The 17,600-nt window shown below is 35.2% G+C and overlaps 5 protein-coding genes across 5 annotated transcripts in view; all 5 read left to right on the forward strand.

Moving 5' to 3' along the window:
• Positions 1-317: 317 nt before the first annotated feature.
• CBG21755 lies at positions 318-1,429 on the forward strand (the record flags this gene model as incomplete). The annotated part of the gene is made up of 3 exons (XM_002632943.1): positions 318-515; positions 705-995; positions 1,364-1,429. The coding sequence occupies 3 exons, from the start codon at positions 318-320 to the stop codon at positions 1,427-1,429; spliced, it is 555 nt and encodes a 184-aa protein (XP_002632989.1).
• Positions 1,430-2,216: 787 nt separating this feature from the next.
• Positions 2,217-4,745, forward strand: CBG21754 (the record flags this gene model as incomplete). Its single annotated transcript, XM_002632942.1, has 6 exons — positions 2,217-2,226; positions 2,549-2,743; positions 2,790-2,996; positions 3,483-3,577; positions 3,621-4,325; positions 4,374-4,745. 6 exons carry the CDS (start codon positions 2,217-2,219, stop codon positions 4,743-4,745), a joined length of 1,584 nt encoding a protein of 527 aa, XP_002632988.1.
• A 5,317-nt stretch (positions 4,746-10,062) lies between these two features.
• Positions 10,063-11,383, forward strand: CBG21753 (the record flags this gene model as incomplete). Its single annotated transcript, XM_002632941.1, has 3 exons — positions 10,063-10,245; positions 11,011-11,241; positions 11,291-11,383. The coding sequence occupies 3 exons, from the start codon at positions 10,063-10,065 to the stop codon at positions 11,381-11,383; spliced, it is 507 nt and encodes a 168-aa protein (XP_002632987.1).
• Positions 11,384-15,187: 3,804 nt separating this feature from the next.
• Positions 15,188-16,641, forward strand: CBG21752 (the record flags this gene model as incomplete). The annotated part of the gene is made up of 3 exons (XM_002632940.1): positions 15,188-15,376; positions 16,188-16,397; positions 16,546-16,641. The coding sequence occupies 3 exons, from the start codon at positions 15,188-15,190 to the stop codon at positions 16,639-16,641; spliced, it is 495 nt and encodes a 164-aa protein (XP_002632986.1).
• A 508-nt stretch (positions 16,642-17,149) lies between these two features.
• CBG21751 overlaps positions 17,150-17,600 on the forward strand; it is a gene marked incomplete at both ends in the record, with an annotated part of 2,008 nt that continues 1,557 nt past the window's right edge. The window contains one exon of the mRNA XM_045235213.1: positions 17,150-17,180. Within this exon, the coding sequence (XP_045097367.1) occupies positions 17,150-17,180 (31 nt within the window). The remainder of the gene's footprint in view (positions 17,181-17,600) is intronic.

A 17,600-nucleotide genomic window follows, 5' to 3' on the forward strand; every position in this document is an offset into this window, starting at 1 on the left:
GATCGAGGTCTCATAAAAACATTTTCCTTTGTGTTCTGAAAGTTGCTGACATAATGACAGAGCAATGCAATTAGACGTTGCTGTATTTAATTCATCTATTGGAACTGTTCTTTCTGCGCCAAATCAATTTATTTATTTCTCTGTATACAAAAAGTATCGAATTCCCAAAACAATTCTGCAAAAATAAATATTCTGCAGATCGGAAGAAGCATTCCCAAATGTTTATATCAGCACTTCCTCTTCCGATGATCTTTCCCTGAACATCGCCTGACCTATAAAACTGATATCATTTCTCTCACTTTCCAACACTGATAACAATGATTGTTCCTATTTCTCTTCTTTTCCTCTTCCTTTCTTTCGTTCCATTTAGCTATTCTGCCACTTGTGATTTCGAGAATGAGGTAGCTTCGATGAGTTGGATGGTGAAGGGAGATGTGCTCCAGATTAACTTTGAACACAAGAACTTGACCGAGAATCGATGGGCTTCCATTGCATTCGGTAATGGTCCAGGAATGGTCAGTTACTTAAAAAAGTTTCTATTTCAAAATGTTGTATTCAGAAAACAAGAAAACGTATCTCCGATTTGTTGACTTTGACTTGATATTTTCTATTAAATATTAAAATACTTTTAAAAGTGATCTATGTTGAAAGTTCAAACTTAAGCTGATTCTAGCATTCGACATACCCTCTAAAATACGTTCCAGACCAATCTGGAATCCATAATCTTCTCCCGCGACGACAACAACGTCATCACCACAAACACGGGATTCACACCGAAGAAAAAGAAGGTGGTCGTTGATGACGTCTCCTATGTGACTGTTAGAAACGTGCAACTCAAGGGAGATCTGCTCAGAATTACAGTAACCCGTCCGTTGGGTCCAGCTGGTCCTAGAGACTTTTCTCTGGATCAATGTGTCAATTGGATTGTTGTGCCTGGAGGAGCGCTGAGCAATGGGAAATTCAAAAAGCATCATGGACAGATTTATTTTGTTAAGGTAAGAAAAAAAAAGGTTGTAAAGCAAAAGTTGGAAATTGTTTGACTATTAGAAAAACTACTGTGAATTCACCTAACTTTGAGGAAATTTATCTTTACATTTTTTCGAGGAAAACAAATAATTTCCTGTTTCATTACTTCGTAAAACTTTCTTGTTACTTTTCCATTAAGTATTTAGACATTGTTGTCTTCCCTAACTTTTGTTCCTTTCTCCCAAAACAGATATCTTATTTTTCATTTCATTGTTAGTAAAAGAGAGTTACAACAAAAATAGAAAAATTGACAGTTTCTCTGGTTATTTGATCAAGGTAACAGTGATATTTGAAAATATTAAAAAAATATATTGGATTCAAGAATGTAATTTTTCAGGACGTCTGCGCTGCCAAGTGTACCGCCCAACGGATGATGAGAGTGCTGTCCAATCGAATTCATTGAAATAAAAAAAAATGTATCGTCTTATGTTTGAATTGAATAATAAGAACTTTGTTTATATAAACTTTGGGAAACTGTAGTTAACAAACTCGACACAGACAAAGAGCAACATCAGAGAAAATAGCCAACTTTCTCAAAAACCATGAAACAGAATAAATTTCGAGTTCCGAAAATTACTCGTCTGTTACGAAAAAACGGAGCTGTGGTAGAGAATTGCCAACGGCTGTGACCAAAGGTTCCACGATGACAACTACCGTAACCATAAAATATTTGTATTTTCCGATTTATTTGGGAAATAATAACAGAAAACTTGACGAAAAGCAATGAAAAATCTTTTCATAGGTGAAATTCTTCAAAATTATCCAAATTTATCTGGAAGAAACTCGGAGAATTTATGCGAAAAAAATGCCGGATAATTTATCCGAAATTATCCGGAAAATACGGATAATCGGATATCCGGCTATCCGACTCCGACAAGGCCTTTAGACCTAGATGTTTCTTTTAGACCTAGATTTTTTGAAAATTCCTTTCAAATCATCAAAGGAATCCCCCAAAATCCATTTTCACCCAAAGAAGGGAACAATTTGAATCCCTATTTCCACGCGAACTTTTATCGACCTATGTTTTGTCTTTTTTACAGCTTCGTCATGTGTCACCTGTGCTACGTGTCACCTCTCGGGCGGCTCAAATCGAATGAAACCAAAGACAGTCATAACTGAAAGTTCTCAACGAACAAGCAACTCATCATAATTCCGAAAGATCGTATTTACTTTCGATACGAGCTTTAAAAATGATTCGAGGTAGGTTTATGGCATGGTTTTTAGCATGATTTATTGACTGCGACAGTTTTTAGCAAAACAAGAATTGAAATTTTCAGTCTGAAAGAAAAACTGATTTCCTATGAGGAGAGAAAATTTTAACATTTGAAAAACTGAAAATTCTGCAATTCTAAAACTCAACATTTCGAGATTCGAAAGTTTGAAAATTGAAAGATTCAGAAATTTTGAAAATGAAAAAGTTAAAAATTCAGACATTCAATTATTCAATTATCTCAGATATTCCGAAAAGAAATATTCTGAATTTCGAAAATTAGAAAACTCAAAAACAAATAATATTTTTCAGTCAGCGCCAGTAAATGGATGCTTCTCGCCCTCCTTTCCGTCATGGTGACTACGAACTCAGCTGACACAGCTCTCGAAGCCGAACTTGGACATCCGGATGTGCAGAACGCTATTGAAGGGGTCCGTTTTGCCCGAGCATCGAACGCAAACACGACGAATGGTACAACAGTTAACAACCCGTCAACGAAAACGAAAAGTTAGATTCGTGCTGAAATGTTACAGTAAAAAATGAAGACTTTCAGGAGGCAAGGGACATGCTGGAGGTGCCGGAGTTTCTAAACAACCTTCCAAACCGAGCACGACAGAGCCACCACCAGACACGAACAATACTATCACAGTGACAAATGCAACACCAGCAATCGTAGAGACTACTAATGCTACCACGACAACACCCACAACACCCAAAACGACCGAAGCAACAACCCCGACGACTGAAGCTCCTCAAAAAGGTAAATCACTAGATTTTGAAAATTAGATGACTACTGTGTTTTTAGACCTAACGGATAGCTTCAGTTTTCTAGCCCGAGGCCAGAGCCCGAAAATTTCGTATTTAATTTTTTTCTTGATTTGCAGTGTTTTTTCAGATACTTTCAGGTTTTTCAGGTTTTTTTGTTAATTTTTCAATCAGAATATCTCGAGAAACCTGAAAAATCTGAAACATTTTTAGAGAAACGAGAAAAATAAAATTCAAAAACAAAATGTTCTCTTGCTGGCCGCGGTCGCGGGGGACTAAACTCCAGCATGTCCCTAAAACGTAAGAGCGTAAATAAGTGTTTTCCGATGCATTTTTCTCAATCATGGTTTTTTTTTGGAATTTTTGAATAATTTCTATGCCAATCTTCATGATTTTCTACACAAAATAAAGGCCACACACCATCTTTAAAGTTCAAAGACTCATGAGATTCGAAAAACCTATTGAACATGTTTTTTTTCAGTGTCAAAGTTAGTCGTAACACCAGCTCCACCACCAACTACAACCTCGGTCCCAACAGTCACGACACTCCTTCCCAACAACAATAACACATCACCGGTTTGTTATTTCCCATCTTCCATGTTTTAAAATTCTTTTCCAGACAACTAATTCTACCCAAATGGCACCCAACACATCAGCCACCGAGTCAACAACATCTTCTATTGCTTCCCAGACTCCACCGCCAACGCCAGTTTTACCACCAGGAGGCTCTGCTCAAACATCAACATCTCCCTCTACAGACGAACAAGACCCAGGCACTGGAGAATATGAGCCACCTCACGAAGATCTCCCAGATGATTTCTCGTGTCAAAATCTGGGAGAGAAGTACAAGGCGTGCGAGTACCTCTGTCAGCAGCTTGCAGGAATGAAACCATATAAAGCGGCTGGAATGGACTGGCGTTTTTTGCCCGGAGTGTTTTTGAGTGTCGGCTCCTCAGTAGCAATTATAATTCTCTTCGTTCTAACCAAAAAACTGAATAATGAACTGGCGGCTCTAAACGAACAAAAACCGACGGCTGCAGATGATCCGAACGCAAAGTTGAAGATCGCTTATGCTGCTGCTCTGGACGTCAAGGATCCGAAGAATCCGGAGAAGAAGGAAGAGAAAATCCAGGAAGTTCCATCTCCACCATCTCTCAAGAACAATCCGGCTGCTCAGAAGATGAGGGCAAAGCTTCTCGAAACACAACAAAATCTTCAAAAGCTCCGGACTCACGCGAAGAAATGTGTAGAAGAACACAAAAAGGACGCTGCCAGCTCGAAGTTCCAGAAAAAAGGAGCTATCTACATTCCTAATGAACCTGAGGTAAGAATTTGAGGGTTTTTAATAGATCAATAATTCATTAATTTTCAGATTCCGCCACCCGCTCCACTGCCGGACAACATCATTCTGGACAATGTTGAATGGTGCTCGGACTATAACGAGATGTATGTTATCGGATCTGACGTTGATGATATCGAGCTGGATCAGGATTATGTGATGAATCCCGACTCGTTCACAACGGATGATGATGAGGACAAGAGCAAGAAAAGCCAGAAGAGCAAGAACTCCAAAAAAAGTAAGAAGAGTGTGAAGAGTAAGAAGAGTAAGAAGGATGTTCCATCGACTTCTGGTGCTCCATCAGCTGCTCCTCCACCTTCGACGACATCTGCTCCTTCAACATCCACTCCATCTGTCGACGCCAAACGTGAATCCAATCAGAACAAGAGCAAGGAACAACAGTGAACTCGCAAACTTTTTTCATGCATTTTTAATGGCTCTCTTTTCAATAAAACCACCAATTGATATTCTTTCAATTGATTTTCTAACACATCTTCCAGTAAACAAGAAGGTTCTTTTTTCTTCCTTATCCAAATATAACATTTCTCTTCTTGAGTCCATTTGAGACTGAAGTGGGTCTTATCGGGGAATTTTTTCTCCCAGTCTTTCATTTATTTATTTATTTACGATTGCAAGAATCGTGGAAAAAAATGGAAAAAAAAACATTAAAATACATATTAAGCAGATTCCAAATGAATAAATAATGAATTCTAGTGAGAGGGAATGTGAAATAATAGAATGAACTAGAGTGAACATTAAAAATAAATAGGGAAATTGAGCAATTGCTCAGCAGTAACTAAATCATTTTACTAATTGACGAAAAAGTGTTGCCTAATTTTTTTTGTTTTAAGTAGTTCTTTTCCATTTGTACCTTGTTTTTGATCTTGTTCGATTATTTGTGGACACTTGGAAAAAGTCAGTCTGGTTTAGACCCACTTTTCCTAACATTATTTTAGATATCAGTTTTTTATCAATTGTTTGTCGCCTGTGTTCGAGAGAGGAGAGACCATAAAGGAGGTTACGTTCACTAGCATTCATGTAATCTGAGTCTTGTGGAGTAATATATCGGCCTACATTCCTACTATAAAGCCTTCTTGTGAAGGAATTCTGGATTGATTCAATATTTCTTTGTTCTTTTTTGTTGGGGGGATAACTTATCGAAGTACCGTATTCAACTAGTGGACGAATGAATGTTTTTTAGAGCAGTATCATTAAACGGGGTTTTTTACTACTGTACTGATTAAAACCACGTGTCATAATAAGTTTGGCAGCATTGATTGCTTTTTTCCAATGCTCACTGAAATCTAGCTTGCTAGAAATTAGAAAGCCTAAATCTCTTGTGATAGTTACTCTTTTTATAGCCTAGTTCCTTATCTGATAGTTAATTTCGTTTCTACGTTTTCCTAACGTCAAAGTTGCCGTTTTAGACTGGTTTAGGTCTAGTTTTGCATCATCGCATCAACTGGAGAGAGAGAGGCTTAGGAGAATTTTTTCTAATGATTTCAGTTCGAATTTTAGGCTCTTAACCTATAATTGTCAAGCCGAAAACCAAATTATCTGAAAAAAATTTGAGTGTTTCAATACGAAAATTTAACATGAAATTTATTATGAAGATTTAACATGAATTTAAAGGTGGGGGGACATGAAAAAAATAATGTTCTCGAAATTCCGTTCAAAGATGCCCCTCGAGGAGTTGAACTTGTGAGGGCGATGATTGAGGGTGCGGCGCCGCAACCGACTGAGCCACGCGGGCAAAGATAAAGCGCACTCCCGATTGCATACATAAAGGCGAGGACGACAGCTGTACGCAGAGTGACATTAAGCGTTGTACACCGTGACGGTAGAATGCATACCCTAGCTACAAAAAAACTACGAAAAATCTCCTGTCCCCCCACCTTTAACAAAAAGATGAAAAAATGACAAAATTTGGAAAGAAAAAGTTCACTGCAGTGCACTGAGAACCGGGTTTTCAGTAGAAAGTGTTTCAAAAAAAATTATGCAAAATAACAATTTTTCGATGCCCGTTTTTGGACAAGGAAACATTGATGTTCTCAATTTTAATAACCTCAATTTTTTGCGTTTCAATGTTGAAACTGTAATGTTCGAAATTTCAATTTTTGTCTATTTCAAATTTTTCAGAAAATTCAAAAAGTTAATAAAAAAGTTAATATTGATGCAGACGTCATAAGTTTTTTTTCTCCATCCAACCATAGAATTTCCAAACATTTCAAATTTCGTTATATATAAGTCGAGGGAAGAATCTGATTCGAACTTCAAATCGTTACTCAGCAAATTTTTGGCACATGTGCCGCTACTTGGGGCACCGGTGCCGCTGCAACGCGGTAATCGTGCCCGGGGGGTCGGGGCACGCATGCATTTTGCGTGCCGTTGCCGTGCCGTATCCGTGCTCATGTGTGCCGTTATTTGAAATTCTTTCGCCAAAATTGGCTCAATTAATTTCAATATTTTCTTTAAATTTAACAGTTTATTCGATTAGAAATTCAAAAAAAAAGAGTAACAAAAAAAAAAGAAAAAACGATCATTTAAATCTGTAGAGAAGATTGTGTCGAAGATATCGAATTTCGATGAAAGTACCTTTCCTACTCCTCTTCTCCAGCTTTATTGGCGTTGGGCTTGGCAGGGTGTTTCTGAAAGAACTTTAAAGATTATTTACATAACTAATTGGATGAAAACTCACATTTCTTTGGACGAATTGTTTTCCCGAAAATCCATCGGAAGTTGTCTGGCACGTTTTCACCGAAGATCAGCGGAACTGTAAAACATAGGGATTAACACACATAGGGATTAACATGTGAAATTTTTTTTGATTGTAAAGAATCATTCGAAATACAAATTATAGTCAGAAATCACATAAATGATTCCATGTACTAATTTAAAAACTCTGTCCAAAAAAGTTAAACATGTACTGAAATCACTTTCAGAGCTCATAATTGTCTTCAAAATGAACAATGTGAAGAAAATAACTTAAGTTATTTTGGCTTCTTCGGCTAACTTATAGTTAGGCTGTGGCAATTTTCAAATTGTGGAAATTTTCAAAACAATTTTCGGTTGATCTATTGGAGATTCTAGTCAAACCACTTGTTGATTTCTCCCGAAATTTGGACATTAGTACTTTTAGTAACGCTGATACAGTACCAAAGTTATTTTCTTCAAACTGCCCTTTTGAAGACAATTATGAGCTCTCAAAGTGATTTCAGTACATACTCCTAGTTTTTGAATTGAGTTTTTGAAGGAGTTGATGGATGCATTCCTGGTTTTTTTAAAAATTCAATTTGCATTTTTAATGTTTCTCTATAATCTGAAAATTTTTTCAAATTTTTTTTCGAAAATGTTTGTTTTGAAAAACTCACCATGGGATACCCCCTTGGAATTTTTACAAATTTTCGAAAAATTTTGAATGTCCTAAAAATTTTAGGCTAAAATACGTTCTAAACGCAGAGAAACAATAAAATAAAACTTTTCACAAGATTTCATGATCTATGTCCCTTTTAACATCATCCAGAAATTTAATACAATCACCGGAAAAATACAATGAAAATATTCGAAGAAAGTTTAGCAGGTCGAGGGAGTCGAACCAGAGAGTACCCGCTTCATATTCCTTCCCACTAACCACTCGACCACGCTTCCACTTTCTTTCAACGCTTCAAAACTTATAAACGTGATGAAGGAAAATTTTATTTAAAATCCACGTATTTTTCAAAACTTTCGACCCAATTTTCTCGAAAACTACCGCGACAATGCACTTTTTGAAAACAGATTTGGAATCAGGAAAATGTCAGCTTTCAGATGATATAGGTCACCACCCGTATTGCCACAACCGAGTTGGGGCCTTCCCTAGTCAGAAGATAACTGGATATGGAATGCCAACTTTTATCAGATGTGGTGAGGAAGGCTGTAATATTGGTGGAACTTTTTGTTGTTGTACTGGAGACATGTGTAATGCATCTGATAAATTGAACATTATCATTCCTTTGTTAACTCTTGCTGTTGCTAAGATCGTGTTGTGAATAGAGTATATGGTACACTGTCTCTTTTAGAGATCCTATAGAGATAAAATGGTCCTCTTGGTTTTGAAGAAAATTGGGAATATATTATACGAATACAATACTCCGGGCAATGATACCTTGGCTGTTTCAGATGAAATAACGAGAAAGTTAAATTTCTCTGTACAAGTGCCTAAAGATGGGTATAAAACACGTAAAATACTGAGAAAAATTCTCATTTAGAAAATTTCGAAAATCGCAGGGAGTCAAAGGTGGCACTTCTACTTCCAACTAAATTTCAATAAGATATCTCTATCGACTTGAAAATTAACAACTTTGAAAAGTTTGAAAACTTCACCATCTATGACATATGCGTTGAAACAAAGTATACCATAACTCTAATATAACGCCACCTCGAAGGGAAAAGCGATTTTTGAGCGGATTAAGGTGATGGACGAGTACGCATTGATGGCAATGTACTTTTTGAATTTTTCTAATAATTTTATGATTTAAATTACTTTTTCTTATTGTTCTTCGCATAAACAGAAAAAATCAGACAAAAGCATGAGTCGTACGATCATCTGACAAACATGAAACAGACAAAACTTGAAATTTTGAATGTTATTCTCAAAACCTGTTCTATAATAAAATACAGTTTCTACCAAAACATTAAAAAATACTGAATTTTATTTGAGTTGGTAATAAGGTTCACTATCCGAAAAAAAGCCGGCGTTTTTTTAACCACGTGAAACGCCGGCGATCGCCGGCGAAAGCTGTGTTTTTCCCAGCCCTGTCACTAACACAGTAAAATGTAAAGAAGAGGATTGAAATATTCAAAAGTTGAATACAGGAAGACTGTCTTTTACTTTAATAACAGGGACATGGGACTCCTCTAGTGATGTGTAGTATGTAGTCATGGACTACCGAGCGCTATGGTGTCCCGGCTTTCTAGCTAATATGGGGGCCTATAGAGTTGAGAATTTTGAAAAATATGTTCAAAGCGTGTTTTGGATAATTTATGTGATGCCCACTGGTGAGGTCTGAACCAAGCTCAAAGAACTGTAATCGGCAAAAAAAAACTAATCTGAAATCTGCAAATCGCCTACTTACAAAAAAATCGGTTACAGAAAGTTGGTGTATTAGAAATCCTTTTCAGAAAAAATCGGTGTTCATTTGGCGCAAGTTTGGACGTCCAAAAATGTTCGTTTCTTCCCAAAAGAATACATTTTAAAAGATTACATGTTGCCATGCGTTTTTAGCTTTATGTCAATTTGATCTAGGAACCAACAATCTTGGGTAAATATTTATGTTATTTTCGCAAAAAAGCTGATCATTTTCCAAAAAGCTCAAATTTCAAATGTTTCTCAAAAAGTCTATAGAACAGCAACGTTCTTGCTCTGTAGCCATTGACCTAAATGTGTAATTTCTGTCTAATCCTTTTCCCAACATTTCGCAATTTCGACAAAATTTTTTCTTTGCTATCCGTCATTTCGTTACAACCAAAAATACCAGGAGCAGAATCAACACAAAGGGAGCCACTTGGCACATTGGTTTGTTGGACTACAGTTTTCGTACCCGCTACACAAACCACGACGGAAGCGTGGCAAATAGACAAGAAAAAAGAGTACAAGACAAGACTTGTGACCGAGTATAAAAGCAAGGATAAAAGACATAGAATCTACCGTATTCGAAAAAAACCAACTCGAAACGAAACGAAAATGATCAAGTCAATGATTCTTGTGGCTTTGATTTTGGCATTCGCCTCTGCTAAAACATGCAAATACGACAGTTCGGGATTCCAATCTTACTGGAGATTCGCTAATAATTCGATTATGCTTCAATTCATGAATACTGATATTAAGAATAATCAATGGACAGGAATTGGATTCGGAGATGATAAGGTAAGCATTCTGAAATTTTGATTTACGGTGTCATAGTTTTAGCAAATTTATAAGTAGTTAAATAATTCGATTGAAATTGCTTGAGGATTTCATTTTTGGGATCTGGCTTTATGGCAACAAAAAAATCTGGTTTTTGAAAAATAAGCTTCCAATTTCTTAACAGAAAAATTGAGCAAAACAATATATTTTCAAATAAATGAAACCTGTGAAGTTTCAAACTTTAAAACATTTATTACAGATTCAAAACATGTATAAAATTTCATAGTTTTTTAATAGAGACAATAATAACTCGAAAATGATGATACTGTAACCACCTTTAGAATTACCTCCTGACCCTTAACTTTGAACCAATTCATCTCGGTTACTGTGAAAAATATGGGAAAGTTGTCAATTGCAGAATATTTTTGGAATTATGATTAACATTTTAGAATAATATTATGATAAACATTAGTTTACCACTTTTTGATATCTTGCATAAGAATGGAGGTAATCAATTAAGCTTAGCAATGTGGGGCCATTCGGTTTACGGTATGTAAAATCTTTGAAGACAAATTCCAAAAAAAAAAAACAATAATTTTTCAGTGATTATTGTTTTTTTTTTGTCTATAAAATTTCACATTTATTCAGAAAAGTCAATACATGGTAGCATTCCCCAACTAGTAATCGCTATAATTTCTTGCAATCCTTCGTATGTTCTTCCTAGCAATTATTGTCTATTCCGATAGACTTATGATACAAAGTTGAAACTGTATCAAAAAAATTCAGAACAACTTGGTCGGTGTCTTCTTCATGGTCTCCAACAACCAAGTCACCGTTCGCACCGGCTCCACCACCGAGCACGGACCACCAAACTTCAACCAAAACGGAACAAACATGGGATCATCTGTCTCCACTCAATCCGCTCTCTATTTCCCAGAAGACGAGACAATGAGTGCAGTAGTCCAGATTCCAGTTCAATTCCAAGGAAGAAACCTTCAATCCTGCCAGAAGTGGAGGGTAAGTTGCCTTACTTTAATCGAGACAAAATAAAAAATGTGGTTTTCAGTGGATCAAATCCGGAAAGATTGAGAATGGTCAACTCACTCGCAACTCGAAATCTCCAAAGGACAAGAAGGTGTGCCCGATGGAATGCAATTAAATTTCTTTCATGAATACTCATGTTTCTTTTGCCAAGTGTATATAATTTGATCCTCTTCTCGATGCTCTCCGAGCTTTGACCAATAAACGGTTCGACTAGAAAAGAAATCTTACGTGCAGTCTTATGACTTCTGTAGCGGAAATTGTTTGAACAATTTTTCAAGAAGTTTGTTATTTTTGCCACTGGGTACTGTTGTGTTTGAACAAGGAGACACAACTTTGTGTTTGTAGTTTGTCTTGATTTCTTTTCTTTTTTTTTTTTGAAGAGAGGAGGGATTTACATAGATGTCATAGAATCTAACAGGATTACCATTTTCTGAGAAACATGATATTCTGGAAGAATGATTATTAAATCACTCAAATTAACCGAAAATGCTAACAACGAGAAATGGGAAAAAATCTGTGGGAACTCTGTAAACTAAAAAGACGAATTTTCTGTGAATTCTGATAAACTACAAGCTCCGAACTACAATAAGCTTTCTGAATTGTGAAACTTCCTATTTTTATCAAGGACACAGTAATTTGTGGAAATCAAATATTAGCTGTTTCAGTCTAAAGCTGTGTTCTGTAGTTGCATAATTTGAATTGTACATTTAGTAAACACCAAATTTCATATTTCCAAATGGATGTTTTTTTTTCTGTAAAACTCGATTTTCTAACAAGTTCAGCATATTTTTTTTGTTACATTAAAGGGATAGAAACGAATTTTGAAAAAAATTATTGCGTACTTTTTTCAGATTTGTGAAATCGTAAGTGTTGATTCAAAACTAGAGTTCAAAACTGAAAATTCAAGTATGAGCTTTTCGATTTAATTTAACAAAATTCTTATATAATACGCTCTGCAAAGAATGATGAATTAATAACCGAACCCAAATGAACCGAACAACAACGAGCAACAGGAAAATTTCTGGGGAAACTTTGAAAACTAAAAATCTCTTTAGTTTTCAGTCGAAAAACGAGTTTTTTTGTGATTTCTGGAGAACTTCAAGTACCCGGTTACTTTTTTTGCTGCATTATAAAAAGTGATTTTTGTATTAAAATAATTTTTGCAAATCAAATTTTCGCTGTTTTAGCATTCTAAAACTAGCACAGGTTTTTTGAGTTTCAATAAGTCAAATGTATTGTATGCCTTCATGTCGCGTTCAAAGTAAATTTCCAGAAGTAATTTGCTAGAAAAAAACGATGTCTAAAGCTGTCATTTCCCCAAAGGAATGTAAACGAACAGGAGAAAAATTTCTAGTGATTTTCATTTGGTTATATCCAAAGTAAACCGAAACTTTAAAATTGAAAACTCTCAATCAAAAGTTTTCTTCAAAAACAATTATTTTTTTTTCAGAGCATATTTTCATATTTGAAAAACTTGAAGTCTTGATTCAAAGCTGTACTTCAAAATTGGAAAATTTTTGAATCATTGTAGTCTATCTGAAAAAAAAAACCTATAAAAAACCCAAGTTAAGCGAAAAAAGTAACAACGAGAAACAGGAAAACTTCTGTAGGAATTTCGTAAACGAAAAAAAAAGACTTTTCATGTGATTACTGTAAAACTATTAGGTTGAACAAAAAGTTTCTTTCTTTTTTGGCAATATTTTTGATCAAATTTTTCTTAACGCTGAGGAGACTAGATCAATGAAAGTAGTGTCCATGAGCATTGCTAGCTGCCTGATAATGCTCTGGTAATTTCCTGATCTCATAGGCCTAGAACGAGGAGGGCCGCGATTGAAAACGTGGGTCAACTCCTTTTTTATATCATCTTTTCACTTGAAGTATTTTCTATCAAAATGACGTTAAAGAGCCACAAACGACCATTTATCCGAAAGAGTAAGATTTGGAAAACACGGTGAATACAAAAGAATAGTTCAGCCAAGCGACATTTATTTTTTGGCTGATCCTCCTAGTCCTCCTAGTTTTGGTTGATCCTCCCAGTTCCTGAAGTTGCCAAGAGACTTCAATCCATTCACGGTCTAATAGACGCTGAACACAGCTCCAGATACGTTTTTTTCTCCCACAGTAGTTTTTGCAAATCGAATACCAGCTGTTTCAGGAACATCTTGAAACAAGCAATGGTTCCTTCAATTTCAATTGCAATCATAAAATATGTTTTCAGCGCAGAATTTCTAAAAATTATATTTTGTGCTTTAACTGCACATTTTTAGGGCAAAATTAGCTAACACGAAGTGTTATAGCTTTTTTTTTCTGTAAAACTCGATTTCCTAACGAGTTCTCAGCATATTTTCTGTTTCATTAAAATATTGTAAAGCCACGGTAGAAAAATTATAGTAGCGGAATTAACGTCTTTTCAAAGCTTTTTTTCAGAATTGAAAAGCCTAAAGTCTTGATTCAAAATTGAAAAACCATAAAACTATATGAATTAACGTAACATCAGTCTTATATGTAAAAAGATCAGTGATACCTCGTCACAGTGATAACGCAAGCAAACGAAAAGTTTTAAACTGATCAAACATTACCTAAAAATCGAAAATTTTTCAAAAAAAAAAAGAATTTCCGAACTACCGAATACATTTGATCGGAAAAGTTTTATTTTAAAAACGTAAATCATTTTCGAAGCCCGAAACCTATTCACTCCACTTTAACGAAATTTCCGGCAGTGCAACATTAATAGAACCATGAGTAAGGCTTATATGATCATCATAAGGTATTATAATCGATTGAAACTGTGTATTTTTCGAATGAGGTTTTTATTGCATTCCTTTTTCTTAGATAAAAAAAGATTCTTGTCAAACGAGCATTGATGAGATTCGGCGTTTGTTCAATGAAATCTCGTATTAAATTCTTTGTTAAATGCTTTTTTGCTCTTTTTCAAATCAAATTCAATCAGAAAATGAAAAAAAAGTTCTGATAATCCCGAAAATTCGGCGCATTCCAAAAACTCTGAAATAGTTCTTTTCGAAATTCGAAAAATCCCGAGATTCCGATTTTTAAATTCGGTATGCCCATTTAAAAAGCCCTTCTTTATAACTTCACTTTAAAACAATTTCGTTACCATCAAATCTATAGAACAAGTGCTTCGATTAACAAGTGTCCATCAAATATTTAATACAAAATATGAAACAATAAAGGTAAATCTTTTCCTGATTCATAATCTTTGCAAATGAACGAATCATCAAAACCAAATTTACTTTGACATAGGCATTCGTTTCTATTCGAATGTGCGAAAAAAACATTTAAAACGGCTCGAAATGCGAAGAAGGTCGTATACGTATTTCCAAAAACTTGAAAATTTTTCTTGAAACTTTTTTGAATTACCCCAAAAACTGAAACATATTGGCGACTTAGAATTTTCAGTTTTGGCAGGAATTCAAATATATTTCGAAAACGATGTTTATTCTATTGTTTCGTAGTTGAACAAAAATGTTATTTTCGGACCCAAAAATCGGAATTTTTCAATTATTCCGGATTCATTGGATTTAGAAATACAACTACTTTGCCAACAATGTATAAGATCTCTTGATATGCTCTCATTTGCTAAATCTAGTTCGAAAATATTTGGCTCCTGTGCACATTGATTCACTAATCCCTACCAAACAGGTAAACAAAATTTTCCACTTTTTTTCCAGACACACCGATCCCTCCTCCCATATAGTCTCTGCTCTCTGTGGTTTACCCAGGTAGGCAAAAATCATCAAATATTTGCCACATTTTCTTCCCCTAACTGTTTACCAGTCATCACTTTCCACCGAAAAACTTCTGTTTTCCAAATGATTCGACACCCACATAAATAACTCTAAAAGTCAACAGATGGCATGGGTTTAAATTCTCGAAAATCGAAAAATCGAAACAAATGAAAATGTTCAGCTCTCAAATTTCGATTCTTATACTGGCAACTATCGGAGTGGTCGCATCGCAGACATGTAATTTCCAAAAGTCGGCTGTTAAGGCAAATTGGAAAATCGTAAATGGAGCATTGCAAATTCAGTATCAGAATAATCGAATTACAAATAATCAATGGACAGCAGTTGGATTTGGTCCTGGAATGGTGAGAAATAGTTTCTGTTTCGAGGGGTTTGTAATTTTGAGTCTGAGAATATTTTCCGATGAGTGTTTGGGACGATTTTTTTTGTAGTTTTAACTTGAGTTATAGGTTGAAGTTAAAGAAAATAAGACTTGAGACTCCATCGTTGATGCGTAAATTTTCGAGGGATACTTCGAAAATCAATGGGAATGCGGTGGAGCGCCTCTTGCATCAAAACAGATACTTTTAAAAAACAAGCTAAAATTTTGATATAGTCTAGTTTATATAGTCTAGTTTAGTTTATCGGTCAAGAATAGCTCGCACTGCTGGAACCATTAAAAATGGCTCAAGAAAGAGAACATTCGATTCGGCTTTTTCTGATTTTAGTTATTTATGATAATTGTAAATTTCATAGAACTTTCGTATTTATGTCGGTCGTGCAAGAGGAGAATTTCGCACTGGTTTTTTAACGAGGGTGTGCATTTTGACGTGATGGTGTACAGTGGCTATTGTAATACGTTCATATACTCTCTCGGTAGGCCGACGCGTGTGACCGCGTAGATAACCTGTAGCAACGCGGCATCTCTGATATTATACCCAAAAGTTGAATTTCTTAAAGAACTTTTTTCGATAGCTTATTTCATGAAAGCCAGCTTTTTAATATACCTAGATCATACGAAAAAGTAATAAAATTGTCATAGAATGTTTGTTAAAGTCAAAGCCCTGTGTCTTAATTATTATTGAAGAGAAGTACTTCTGTTTGATATCAAACATGTGAAACAGAAACTATTTTTTAACTGAAATTACTTTTACTAACTTTCAAACCATATTGCAGTCCAACTTGAACGTGATCGTATTCATGGTTCAAAACGGACAAATCACCACTCGAACCGGAAGAACCACTGGATACGGACCACCAGTTTTCGACAATCAAAACAACATCAACGTATCAATGGCAAATCACTCTGGCTCAACTTTGAATGCTCTCGTTTCTGTACCATTGAACTTCAACGGAATGAATGTTCAGAATTGTCAGACTTGGAATGTAAGTTCAAAATTATGGGATTTCGATTATCAACTTTTATTAGATTTCTATTTTGAAACTTATTTAAGACACAAATTTGAAACAGAAAAACAATTAAATATGTTTAACTTTGATTGCAAAAGAGCTATGTTCCTTTAAACATTTTCAGTTTGTCCAAAGCGGACCAATCAACAACGGACAAATGGGAGTACACACATCCAGACCGGATCAAGTCAACAATGTTTGCGCGTCACAGTGTAGATGACATTATACTTGATTGGAAAAAACTGTATTTGATTGGAATAAATAAAATATTTTCGGGCAATTACGTTTAATTGGAAACAGTACAAAAACTTGAATGAACAAAAATAAAGGTTGTGAAAAATAATAATTAAAAATTCTAGTTCAAAAATATTTGCCACAGTTAAACATATTTCCCTCCTGAATAGTTTCCGCTCTTTGTGATACCGAGAAAAAAAATTGGTAGGCAAAACCCTATCAAATATTTGCCACATTTTCTTCCTCAAAAACTTCTGTTTTCCAAATGATTCGACACCCACATAAATAAATCGAAAAGTAAACACTTGGTGTGAGCTTAAATTCTCGAAAACCAAAAATCGAAACGGAAAAAAATGTTGAGCTCTCAAATTCTGATACTTGCTACTATTGGAGTGGTTGCATCGCAGACATGTAATTTCCAAAAGTCAGCTGTGAAAGCGAATTGGAAAATCGTGAATGGAGCATTGCAAATTCAGTATCAGAATATATAATCAATGGACTGCAATTGGATTTGGTCCTGGAATGGTGAGCAATCATTTTTGTTTCAAAGAGGAATATTTTCGTTTTTTAATGTTAATCGGTTATGTTTCTAAAAATTCTAAAACCTCCAGGGACCGTTGCAATGTCCAGTGAACGTTACAATCATATAGACTCGAAAAATGTTCAAAGTCAATGGAAATAATTTTAAAATTTCTGAGGCATCAATCTTATAAATAAAATGTAGTGCTTATAAATAAAATGTACAATCGAAGCCCTTTGTTAAAAACGATAACATATCGATAGGTTGAGCTAGAAGACTGTGGTAAAAAAGATTTCCTGATCTTAAATTTTTGTTACAAATTGCTCAAAATAGAAGAAAGTTCAGATTCGACAAATTCAAGTACTCAGTGAACCATATAATTTTTCGAACTATCTATTTTGATCATACATGTGGATGGCCGGGCC

Source organism: Caenorhabditis briggsae (genome assembly GCF_000004555.2).
Source record: "Caenorhabditis briggsae complete genome, chrIV, whole genome shotgun sequence".
NCBI lineage: Eukaryota > Metazoa > Nematoda > Chromadorea > Rhabditida > Rhabditidae > Caenorhabditis > Caenorhabditis briggsae.